Below are 12,804 nucleotides of genomic sequence, written 5' to 3'. Positions count from 1 at the left end.
GGTATATTCAGGACCGTAGCAAGAGATCCGTGGTCTCTTTCTACCCCTTCGGGGAAATGGCGTGATAATAGAAATAAATAAAATATTATTTAAAAAAATTAAATTTCCATTTCCATAACTTAGTTGTTTCCATCAACCAATATATTCTTTATTTTAGTAAAAATATCCAAAATATGCTGTTCTACGATCCCTTTATACTGAGTATGCTAATGTTTGATATTTTAATTGCAGTGAGGAGGCGGACGCATCCTGCGGTCGTACGTACTCGTCGTGGGCGTGGCGTCGGCCTTTACGGATGCGTTCGGAGACAGGCACGCACCCACACAGAGATACACGTTAGTATAATCTTGCTATTAACAGAAAAAAAAATTCAGCATACCACCTTTTACATTGGTGTAAACTCTATATTACAAAGAGTTGTCGTTAAATGGGAAGAAGCAAAATCTGTATTAGAAAAAGAAAAAGTTTTTTTCAGACGTGTTAGTAATTACATAAAAACAATTCTTATTTGAACGCTATTGCGTATAGTATCTTATTAGCGCCTGATGTCTTTTGCTGCACCAGTAATTATCTTGTATTTTTTACTTATTTCATTGAAATTTTGCGATATTGAAGCATATTTGTGATAAAGCACGTGCAAGCATTTCTTAGAAAGTTTGTGGCTTTTCATTATTTAATTGTCGTTATTGAGGCTAGGTGTAATGGTATGTATCATTGTATGGAAGACAAGCTAAACCAACCAAAGCCGAGTGATTTCGACGCTTTAGGGGATTTGTCGTTAAATCAAGGGACGTTACATGGAGTCTACACTGTATATAAAAAAGCAGATGCAAAAAATGTCTGTGATTTTTAAATATAACTTCAGATTATATTACTTAAAGAAATGTTTTGTAACTGTAGCATCTGTGTACAATATTACAGGTAGCGCAGCCCACCGACGCTCGTTATCCGAGCTGGAATGCATGTCTCGCGTGTCTCCCCTCTCTCCCCCTCATCGCTCAGCCTGCGCCCTCGACCCCGCACCCCCCGCCCCTCCCTCCCTCGCTCGTCTTCATCGTCTCGCCCACATAATGCTCCTACGGGACACCCACGCGGCTCCCCGACCCGCGAAACGAGCATTACATACCTTCCGTGGCGTCCACAAAATACTGGAATCAAATCCTCCTCGAGGGGGCTCCGGAACCCCCCGGAATCGATGCTCCAGCGGCGACCCCCCCAACCTTTACCCCACCTCGGACGAGCCGAGATCGTCGTCGCTTCCCCCCTCGCCGGTGTTCAGTAGGAAACAGAAGCTGAGCGACTCGGAACTAAAACGCCGCGGATCGTGCGAGAGTGGGATATTCTCGGTGGCCAATGAGGACTTTGGACACGCGAGTTATGGCGCCATGTGCCCATGCTCGCTTATGGGATGTCATAGGTATGGTTTTATGTTTAATAATATTATATAGATTTAATTTAAATGTAAAATAAGAATGAGTAACATTGCTAGTTACTACTAAAATATCTTTTTAAAATCTATGTGCCTTATCTGGAACAAGGCTAACTGGAACTAGATGTTTTGTAAGAGTTTTAAAAAATATAGTTCTTATAAAATAATCTTAAACCTACAACATTTTCATATTGTGTTTTATCACATCTTAAGTAATTTTAAACAGCTCTTGTCTAATTGATTTACCAAAATTAACGTTCTCGAATACAATATTTTGATAAGTTTCGTAACAAAATGTCACATTTCAGATGTTGGTGGTGGCGTCGCGAATCCAGTGAACGTTCGGGCGACGAGTTCGAGGAACAGCCCCGTGTACGGGTTTGCACGGACTGCCTCGTCCTATACGAGCGGGTGTTGCGACGTCGGCCGACGTTGCCCGACGACTCCGCCCTTTCCACCACAGTGAGTTCCCTCCGCAGCCTCGACGACGAGGAGTCCGTCCGAGACAACGACGCCTCGCCTTTCCTCTGCGGCCTCCTCGACACGGAGGAGACCGAGCGGGAGTACCACGTCCTGACGAAGTGCTGCTGCGTCGGCCGCGTGCAGTGTTCCCATCGTCCCCTGGACGAGGACGAACTCAACCGCGTCCTCCCGAGGGTTCTCAACTTTCCATCCCATCTCTTCTCCTGCAAGCGCACCTCGAGCGTCTACACGGACAGTTCGGAGGACGTCGCTTCCCTCGGCTCCGACATTTACGACGACCGGATCCCTCGACACGTCAGATCCGCGCAAATATCCAAAATCGTCGAGTACTTCGAACGAAAAGGCGCCGACTTCAAGTGCGAGTTCAAGGGGCAGAGGGTCAAAATGAGCAACTTTGGCAAGTTCGGCAAAGAGAAGGCCGAGAAGGAGTACTTCGTCGACGTCAAGCACAGAAGCGCGGGGAGTCGGATGGAAGTGGTGGGGGAAGAAGGGTGCGGGAGGAAATGCGTCGCCCAGAGACTGATGATCTGCGAAGGAGCCGTCAAATCGAAACTGCCACTCTTCGATAAAAAGTCATAACGTAAGGGATACGAAGTCGAGAGGCGATCTCAGAAGTGATCGTGCGGTCAATTCAATTTAGTTGTCGGGAGAGTTAAAACCAGTGTTACATTTTGAATCCGTTGACTCACCGATAGATAAACGTACGTATACGTGAAGTGTACGTATACGCCCGTCTACGCGACTAAATCTCTTTGATAGACCGCGTTTGCTAGAGTTCGACACGACTTTGTCATGTGTCAAATTGTTCAGTGACTTCCAAATAGAGTAAATAAAATTTAAAAACTATTTATATTCCCTAAATATTATATACAAAGCAAGAGCAATATTATATGATCGGTATACATTGTTAAGCAGTATTTCAAGGCTAGTGCCAAGGGTGAAACGTTTGTGACAATATATGAACATGGTGCTTTCAGAAATTGTGGTTATTCACCATTTCTTTTACATCAAATCGTATTGATGGTGTAAAATATTATTTCCTTCTTAAAGAATTTCGATAGCCATTGGCATTGAATTGACAATTTGTCGGGATTTCTTTGACAGTTATTCTCACTATCACTTCATAGACACAGATCAATAAGTCAAACTAATTCTCCCATCTGTCAAAAAGTATCTCTGTGACATTTACAGTCTGTGAATCTCTTATTGCGTTCTACAGTTTCTGGAGGCACCTAATGACGATTCCGCGTTTATTTGACTGAATATACTAAGCATTTCTTTGGATATATGAGATTATGTAACGGTTGTAGAGATATAGACTAATACTGACCAGAGATGGCCTACGTTTTGACGACTTATGCTCGGTTCCTATATTAAGCACTATCCGTCCGTATTTCAATTTTCACGTTTGGTTCTATCCTTAAAATATCAGCAAATAAATTATACTGAAGAGTAAAAAAGAGAAGAATAAAATTTACGGTTACCGAAAATTCAAATATAATCGTGAGTTCGAATTCCAAAGGCCATTGCAACAACTGCCTTTCAACCGTCCTAATAAATGAAGGTAGAGAATTTGGCGAAGATTTTTCTTCTTATAGCTGATATTTTGGATGCTAGAACTTGGAGATCTGTTGGAATTTCTGGATTCCATAACATTGGAATATGGATGGATAGTTTTACCAGACTATTTAAAAGTTTTTTAAACTACAGAAATTTGATCAAATTTCGAGGTCACTTTCTACATTTTTTATAGAGACCAGACATAAGTCGAAACCCATTTCGATGGATGTGTATTTTTCAATAGCGCCGTTTAGACGCAGTGTAAATAATTTAGATTTAAAAATTAATAATAATTTATATAAATTTAATTTATGTATACAGTATTACGTTACTTGCCAGTTCGCGTGTATATATCTTTTTTGAAAGTGGCAACTATTCAAAATTATTTTTCATCGTTTCGCAAATTCGTCCTATAACGAAATTATTTATAATGGTGGGGCGTTCCTAGTCTTAAACGCGTCACTTAGTCCATCATAAATTAATTGCACTTAGTATAAGTAAATCGAAGGTTTTTATAAATTGGTATTATATTTTTAATATTAACACGAATGTTGCAATATTTTTTTATTAATATGCGGGGTTGGAATGTTGCCAATGTCAAGTTTCACGTCTGTCAAATATAAACTTCAGAAGTGACAGTTCTTGAATGTCTTTTTGACATTGGCGTATCTAGAACGATACGTATTATAAAATACAGAATAGAAATGTTTCTTGAATATTCGAAAATAATAAAACAATATTTATATTGGCGGTCTGTTCCTAGACGAAATGGCAGCGGTGAATATGAACAAATTGTGTCACGTGACGTAAGATAATAGACTATGTTTGACGATGTTTTACGCATGTGGAACGTCAACGACAAAAAGCTAGTTATTGTAACGGAAAAATAAACATAGAAGAAATATATAAATAATAATTTTGTCGTATATTTCGTCAAATATTTGAAAAGTCTAAAAACTAAGACAAATATCTGACTAAGACCTGTAACGTTGATTCAAGGAACCGCTCCGAAAGCGTTCTAACCCCGTAGTGTTTATTATTTCGGTCACATAAATAATTTCTCATATAATCGAGGTCATCCCTCATAATTGTAAAATAAATAAATTACATATTTTTGTCATAATCATATCGTCAGGGTATTTCGAATGTAAATATATTTTAAATCTATATAAACCCGATTTAATCAGTGCCAAACAAATTGTTTTGTTGTTTGATAATACTGTGGTAGACTTTCCATTTAGTACAGTATAGTCCTGTCTTTCCTGTATGTACTGCAAGATTTTCCGGTTACGCAATTTTTTTTAAATTCTGTCAAAATTATTTTTCTCAGCTTCTTAAGCCGCAATTCCTATCGAACGACATATCGGGCAGCTAAATAACGTTAAAAACTCAGCAATTGCATTTCGTGTCATTCGAAACGGTTGTTAGGAAAATATCTTAGAGCGCGGCCACACGATGCGGTAACGGTGCGGTGCGACGCCACACCGCAATTACTTCGAGCTATGGGGTGTCACACGGACGTTGCGATGTGATATTTTACCCCTCCCCGTCTCGTCTCGCAGGTCACAACTCCGGCGCGCTTGCGGTGTGATGCCGCGCGACGGCGCAACGCGTCGTGTGACATTGTATAGTGATTTGTATGTAGGATGACGTTGCGGCACCGCTCCGGCGCCGCACCGCACCGTTACCGCATCGTGTGGTCGCGCTCTTAGTCCTAAGTACAACCGTACGTCAAATACGTATTAGATTTGTCTCTTCCTCTGTTATCCTTAAATATCCTATCATATGCATTACACATTTCCCTCACCAATTAGTTCCTAACGCACAGCCATTTATTCCCGTGAATGGAACCGTTTTAAATGTTATTGTTTAAAGCACGTTTCAGAACAACAACATCCGTCCAGTACTTGTTATTTTCGTTTTCTCGATTCTAAAGTGAAGTCCCGAGAGATATTTTTAGCGGTTAAACTAAATACTTACTAGATTTTCTGACGCAAATTATACTTAGTTCGTAAAAAAGCTCTTCCTTGTTTAGTTGCTCGGCGAAATTGTGATTCTTTTGATGTTAAATTTGACTCTAATGAGGCAAACATGTATTTCAAAGTATAGCCTTTCCCTGTTTTATTCGCATTGCGGTGTTTTAGCTCTTTGTTAAGAGGAACACAATACACAGGGCCTATAAAAAAAGACTAAATTTTTTTACTGCAGCTAAAAAAGTCGCTTGTAAAATGTCTCGTGGGGATTTCACTTATCTAAACCAAAACTAAACTGATTACAGCTAAGTGAAATGTTAATATGACTCATATAAAGAACAAATATGTAGATGTAGGATCGAGCGAATGAATATAATGGTTATCGCTCCTTATTACCGTGCATTAATCTAATTCATTGTTATCGTAAACTTTAGTCAATTAATATAGTAAATAATTTCCCTTGTGTTGCCACGTTACAATAGAACCTTCCGTTATTAATAATGTTATGTACTTTAGAAGTGGTTATTTCTTGTGGTAATTCTGATTTATACTAGTAATTAGGGCAATATACACATCTTCGTGCGGATCCGATTCTACTACCGTACTATGGGAGATTGAGAATTCATACGAATAGATTTCATGTAACGTTGAATACTAATTCGCAACGACCACCATTTTGTATTCGTAAATGAAATTTATAGTAATATCAATTGCTATACTGTTTTACCAACGTAAATTACGTTTTTACCGACACTTTTGAGTTAGCATTATATTTGAGAACGTCCATTCGTAAACGTCAAATAGCTATAGAATATTGTGTCCGTTGTGAGAATAAAAGCGACTAACATTTATGAATAAGGTGAATGTTTGCCTAACTTATTCCGTACTTATCTCGGATAGACTGCACTTGCCACCACAAACGCATATCAGTGGAATGTTAGTTTTTAGTTATTTTTATAGTTATAGTTAACGTTTTAGATAACATGAGGTGGCTATGAAATATCCGTACTTAATGTTACCATCTCATCTTTTCTAAATCGTGAATTAAGTTATTGTATAGCTAACGTTCCTTTAAGGCACTAACTTAGAATTTCGTTACGGTTGTGTCAAGCCCGGGTTTGCAATAGTTATTCATAGTTGAGCCGACGAGGCCCACGGATTTCATTTGTAAGATGTGGTAATAAATATATTTTGTTTCAATACGCTGTTTTATTTTCTATACCCAGACTGGTGCTCGATTCGCAGACTCGAAGACGGACGGAACTCGTAAGGCCGTTTGTCCACCGCCGCCGTCACCGAGAACGAGATGACGGCGCCGATTTAGCGATATATACATTTAATATGGCCGTGTGTCCATCGCACGCCCGTCACCCGAGCGCCGTCATCCCGGCCGCCGATATTTCGAGTATTTCGGCGTGACCGCTAGAACTCGGCCCGGTTTTATGACGGGCCGATGTGCCGGCTATACAAAACACGTTTGTTTTTGTCCACACGTGTTGTTCACACTTGTTTGCTTGTTGTTCCCACGAAAATGTAAGTGCGTGCTCCTATTTCACCATTCCTCTGGCTGATAGAGGACAAATCTTTGTTTTTAATTTATTTTATTATTATTTAAGATGTCATGTGGTGTAATGGTTGCAGCTCCTTATAAACTGAACTGAACTACTAATATATCTATAATTTACTTAGAACTGAGCAACGGACATATCGGCGCGGTGGACACACGATCGCCGTCACGTCATTTTAAACTCGGCCCAAAATAATCTCGTTCTCGGTAACGTCCCGGTGACGGCAGCGGTGGACAAACGGCCTAAGACTTGAAGTTGACAACAATTTAAAAAAAAACAAAAACATGTCTTACACGGGTAGCGTTTCTTTCACTGATGCAAAATTGATTATTATGCGAGCATTTTTTTGAACAACTTTCACTGATAATAATATGTTCAGATACCCACATGCATAAAGATAAGCACTTGTGACTGTATAGATAGTAGGGTGGTTATTCCAACTTGAAACAATGTTATGATAGGAAATTAACGGTATTGCATATTTATCGTTTCTCAGTTAATCAGAAATATGAATTAAAAGAGACTTCATCCTACCATAGTTTAAAGATAAAATAGAAACAAGCACAAAAACTAATCATATTTTAATTATTCCATACTAAAAAATTTAAAAGTTTTTTTAGTTTATATTCAAGCCTATAGCTATATGTTTTCATTAAACTATCTTGTTTCAAGTGGATCAATTAAGTGATTTGGATTTAGTCTATATAAATGTTGCCATATAGTCGCCATTATAATTGAATTATATAATTAATTTCAGCTTTTAAAGAAATTTAATATTTTTATTTCTCTGGCGCCACTAAAACATTCTTACATTACTTGTAGTTCATTTTTGTATAGAACCATAAGTCTGTTAACATAATTGCTACGTAAATTTATTTGAACAGCCTTAAAAATATGTTAAATTAGTTATAGGTAATTTGGATACACAGAATATCGCTATTGAATAAAAACTCATTTAATTAAATTAAATAAAGTCACGATACTGTAACACATTGATCAAGCGTTTAAGAAGTATTTTGTTAGGTGTCGCAGCTACACGACTTGAATGTCTTCGGAGGTGGTTTCTGTAAATAAAGGCAGTTTATAGGTTCTATTGAGACATCTATATTTTAGTGAAAATTAAAAATAAAACAGAATCGACTGATAGTATAATACCATATTACATTGGCATTTTTTTACCCGCCGTACTTGGTATTATATTACATCACTCGGGAGTAATAGCTGGAGAAACAATTTTCCAAACGGTCCAGATTCAGAAATTACGTCCTACAAACGTAGCTATGATAGCTTTAAAGTTTATAGAAAACGCGTCATTTTAGAATTACACCGTTTATAAGCAAAGACAAAATTTTGGACAGGTGTTACCCACTAACGCTAAACGTTTTTGTCTGGGAATTTGTCATTCATAATGTCATATTGACTAATGTCTCATCTTCATAACACATCTCTTATTATTGAAATTAAGATTAAAAAATTAATTAGTGGCGCTACAACCTTTTTTTGGTCTGGATAAAAGATTTTTGTACCTGTTTTATAATCATTTGTCAATCTAATAGCTGATCTGTGCACGAGATGTGCCTAACACGCCGTCGACTTTTTGGGTCTAAGGCAAGCCTTCCTCACGATGTTTTCCTTCACCGAGCAAATGTTAAATGCGCACATAGAAAAAAAGTTCATCCTCAGGGATGAGAGTAAGTTTTGAAATTAAGATTATAAACGATAGGTATTATATTTATGACCTTCGACACAATTTATGAGGTCAACGACCCTCGTGTTTATTAACAAGATAATAATTGATTTCTTATCAATAACGACTACTACTACTAGTATTATCATTAAAAACTACATGTATTTTAAAATAAAGTAAAATTCACCCGAACTTGTCCTTCGCATGGGTCTTTCCATTTTTTGCCACCTGCACCGAAAAACTGCTTTATCTTCTCAAAGTTCTGATAGACCAGGCCGAGTAGAGCCATGAAGACTGTGGACCCTCCGATAATAGGAAACCATCCTCCTGAACTGTCCCCAAAGATCCAGTCCAGCCATCCGCCTCCCGGGGGTGGGGATGTACCACGTGATTGTGCTCGGATAGCAGCGAGCCGTTTTCGCTCTAATTCCTCCGCACTTAAAAAATTACGATAACGAAAGATAGCTTACATGACGCTAAACCAATAAGGACTCGTGGTATAAGATTTCTGTATGTTTCTCTGATTATGTCAAGAGTGACTGACAATAATTTATACCACAGCAGTTGCTGTTGTAATCTCGGGAAAGGCAACAATCAGATACATTAAATATATGGTTCATCAGAAATATTATTTGTTTGGGCCCAAGCTCGAGATATTAGATACAAATAAGTAAATAGGGTGTCATATTGGGGTTCATATTGTAATAGTATTCGTAAAATTAATATATAAATTAATGAAATTAATAACAAAATTATATATTAATAAAAAAAAGAGATTTTAAATAATGTTATCTCACAAATGTTAGAGTAATCACTAATATAAATAATATTTCAAATACATATTTGAATAAAAGCGCTGATTGGTAAGCAGTCCAAACATCGAGTTATGCAATAAATTTGCGTTTATATCCGTTAAAATAGATTTATTTAAACCTATTCAGAAATGGAAAATACACCTTACCAATCACACATTGCATTGGTACGAAGTTTACTTGTGTTAAGAAGCTTCTCGCCAAAGCATTTTGTATATTTATATTATTTTATTATCAAAAATAATTTCTGCGTCGTCTCCGTGCGACAGCCATCGTGACAAGTAGCAAAATATTTCTTCTTTTCTGTCAACTCGAACGATGCACTTTACACTACAAAGGTTTATTTATATAGCTAAATTTATAAAATTATACCACAATATAGTCTATCGCTTCCGAAAGTAACAGGTGTATACGCGTATGACATTAAATTATTGCAATTACTAATTTACATTAAATTCAATGCTACAAATCTATCCTAAAAACTAAAACAAAAGACGTAAGTTCGTGCCGTGTTCCGGTTTCTTTTGCAACAGTTTATAGTCTATGGCAACGCGTTTAGTACCGCTTAAAATGTCAAAAGTTAATGTCTTTATGATTGGTCAATAGAAATCACGGGCCACGGCTTGTAACGTATTTGTTCGGACTAATTGCAATCAAGCGTTCTGGACGATAGTTGTATCTCACCCTTCACTATCTTCTTTAAGCGAAAATATACAGGACAGTTTTGTCAAGTGTTATTAAAGCCGGGCGCATACATACTGATTCCGGATCAGGTTTCCGTATCAGGGTTTCAGATTCGGAAACCTGAATGGTCCGCGTGCATACAAAATGTTCGACAAGGCGCACACCGTTCTTACTTTTTCCGGACAGAAAAAAACCTGACATTCGGTTCGGAATTTCTCCGTGCGTTCGTTTTGGAAGAACGGAAAAAACCTGATGACGTCACCCCGAACGCAGCATTCGCATACGTTTTGGCTCGATCGCCGCACACGTACGGAAATTTTCATTCAGAATCGCGTTGGCGCTGTGCCGAGTAGACGTACGACGTGTAACGCTCCGTCAGCTGATTTGCTTTTTTATTTTATCTCGTATGCTATTATGAAGCTCATCAAAGGATTTCATTGACATCCTGTAATATTTGAAGAATTCTTCTGGGTATGCCCGTAACTTTGCTCTTTTGACATAGAATTGTCTCTCAGTTAATCTTTGGGTATTCGGTGGATGCACCCAATAACGACGTTTTATGCCCTTTTTGTCTAGCGCCAATAAAAGAGCAATGAGCATCAATTCGTCTTTGTCGTCCATACTCGTGCGTTATCACAAGCGTCTATGATCGAACTGATCGTTTAAATTCCGAATGCAAAAATCAGATTGTGTGCGCTCTCCACACGGAATTCTTGATTAGGAAACCTGATCAGGATTTCTGATCAGGAATCAGTATGTATGCGCCCGGCTTTAGAAAGAGAGGCTGCTGAAAACTTATTGAATAGACTTCTTAGCCATATTTGGTAACCGGTTGTAAAGAATAAAAAACGTGTGTGTACTTATGTAGGTACACGCGTTAGTAATTATACTTCTTTGGCGTAACAACATAAAAATCGTTATTCTACGTTTGTAGAAAAAACGACACTAACAATAGAAAAAAACTAAAATGTTGTATGAAGATTATGAGTTGGATACAGCTAGTCGTGAGTTCGTTACCACAATCAACAGATTGCGTTAAGGTCACAACACTACACCCGCACACCTCGCTAAACTTAATATTATAGATAACAATGTTTGCTCTTTCTGCAATAACGAGATCGCAGATATGAATCATAATTTTTTTAAATGCCAAAACCAAATTTTCATTTTTAATAGACTACTATTAGCAAGTGAAATAATGGAAGTTAGTGATCCCTCCCGCCGCCGCGCCAGTTGTGTGATTTGCTCAAAAACAAAAAGTGTTATAGTGCATTATATAAATACGTTAAAAATACCGTAGGGAAGATTTAAGAAAACAAGTGGAATGTTGGAATAAGAATAACATGTGAAATTAAATGAAGGAAAATAAGTGAAATTTAGTGACCCAAAATAAGACTTGGCTTAAAGGTCTCGTTACCAGGCCATAAAATTATTTAAAAAAAAAAAAAAATTGTGTATAGCTAACTTCAGGGTGTCGGTTTTTTGGGACGTTGTGCGCGCGCTTCTTAAAAATTTCACATCATTTCTCCCTAAAAGAAGTATAACTTTAAATTTACTTCTAAATTAAATTAATATAAAATTAGGCTTACTGCGCTGTCAACGTCGCCATCTTTACATGCACACGTATAAGCATTAGAGGCAGGATTGAGATTAATTTTACTATAGGAAGTCACCGAAAACATCTTATAAAGGAGTGCAAGCAAACCAGCTCCAACAACCAGGCCTGCAGCCAGAGGGATCCAACTATCACGGCTGCTCATGTCACCTTAAGCTGTAATAAAACGTTAATAGACATCGCTGGCCTCTAAACCACTATTTTAAGCGTACTTTGTAATCTATGGAAAATAAATTAATTGTATTTTCTCTTGATATGATGAAAAAACAGCTAAAGAAATTTAGGAAAGCCTTGACAAGAAATAGACCCATAACATTAAATTATATACATAATACATTTTGTTTTTTATACATGTTTTTAATTACAAAGCGATGATATAATTTGATCTTCGATTTCCTGGATCTTGGGCTCGTCGAACCAAGTTCGGATTGCAAGAAAACAAAGTCTGGTGACCTTCTTGTCGTTAAAGTGTTACCAAAGACACAGAGGGAAGTAATGTTTGTACCCATGCCCTATTGGTGAATAAAGGACAGGATGCACCTTAAGCTTGTCCCAAAACTATCGTACAACTTACTTGAAATCTTAATTTAAGTAATTCATATTCACTAGGCGTAAATGAGGAAGTCCTTTGTTTGAAAAACAAATATAATATTTTTAAAAATTACAGTCGTTACGATTTTAAAGGAAAATACACGTTCTTTATTTTGTAATTTTATTCAATTTAAATTCTGTAAACAATGTTAATCCTATTGACATTTTTAAAGAACACATATATATTATGTAAAAAAAAAATTGTCTATGCTGACCACCAATCGGATACTTGTACAAGTATAAAATAAATCAATTATTATCAATAACTAGAGTAATCTATGATTATCTTATAAATAAATATGTTTGCTTTTGACTTTTGTGACTTTGTTTTTATAATGATAATACCTATCCATATCCAATAGATACATTGCCTTATGATATCATTTAATTTCAGTAATTTCA

At 37.2% G+C, this 12,804-nt stretch overlaps 1 protein-coding gene and 1 long non-coding RNA gene across 2 annotated transcripts in view; one reads left to right on the top strand and one right to left on the bottom strand.

The window, feature by feature from the left end:
* Positions 1-5,549, top strand: part of LOC125056427 — a 119,708-nt gene extending 114,159 nt beyond the window's left edge. The window contains exons 8-10 of the mRNA XM_047659516.1: positions 232-335; positions 922-1,417; positions 1,738-5,549. Of these exons, the coding sequence (XP_047515472.1) occupies positions 232-335; positions 922-1,417; positions 1,738-2,491 (1,354 nt within the window). The 3' untranslated portion in view covers positions 2,492-5,549. The remainder of the gene's footprint in view (positions 1-231; positions 336-921; positions 1,418-1,737) is intronic.
* A 2,403-nt stretch (positions 5,550-7,952) lies between these two features.
* LOC125056402 lies at positions 7,953-12,577 on the bottom strand. The gene is made up of 5 exons (XR_007118048.1): positions 12,386-12,577; positions 11,786-11,967; positions 9,662-9,842; positions 8,888-9,137; positions 7,953-8,077 (listed from the first exon to the last, which is right to left on the bottom strand). It is a non-coding gene; the product is annotated as an uncharacterized LOC125056402 (long non-coding RNA).
* Between the last annotated feature and the right edge of the window lie 227 nt (positions 12,578-12,804).

Source organism: Pieris napi, chromosome 15 (genome assembly GCF_905475465.1).
Source record: "Pieris napi chromosome 15, ilPieNapi1.2, whole genome shotgun sequence".
Classification (NCBI taxonomy): domain Eukaryota; kingdom Metazoa; phylum Arthropoda; class Insecta; order Lepidoptera; family Pieridae; genus Pieris; species Pieris napi.
The sequence above is the reverse complement of the archived record's forward strand: the minus strand, read 5'-3'. Positions and strand labels throughout refer to the sequence as shown.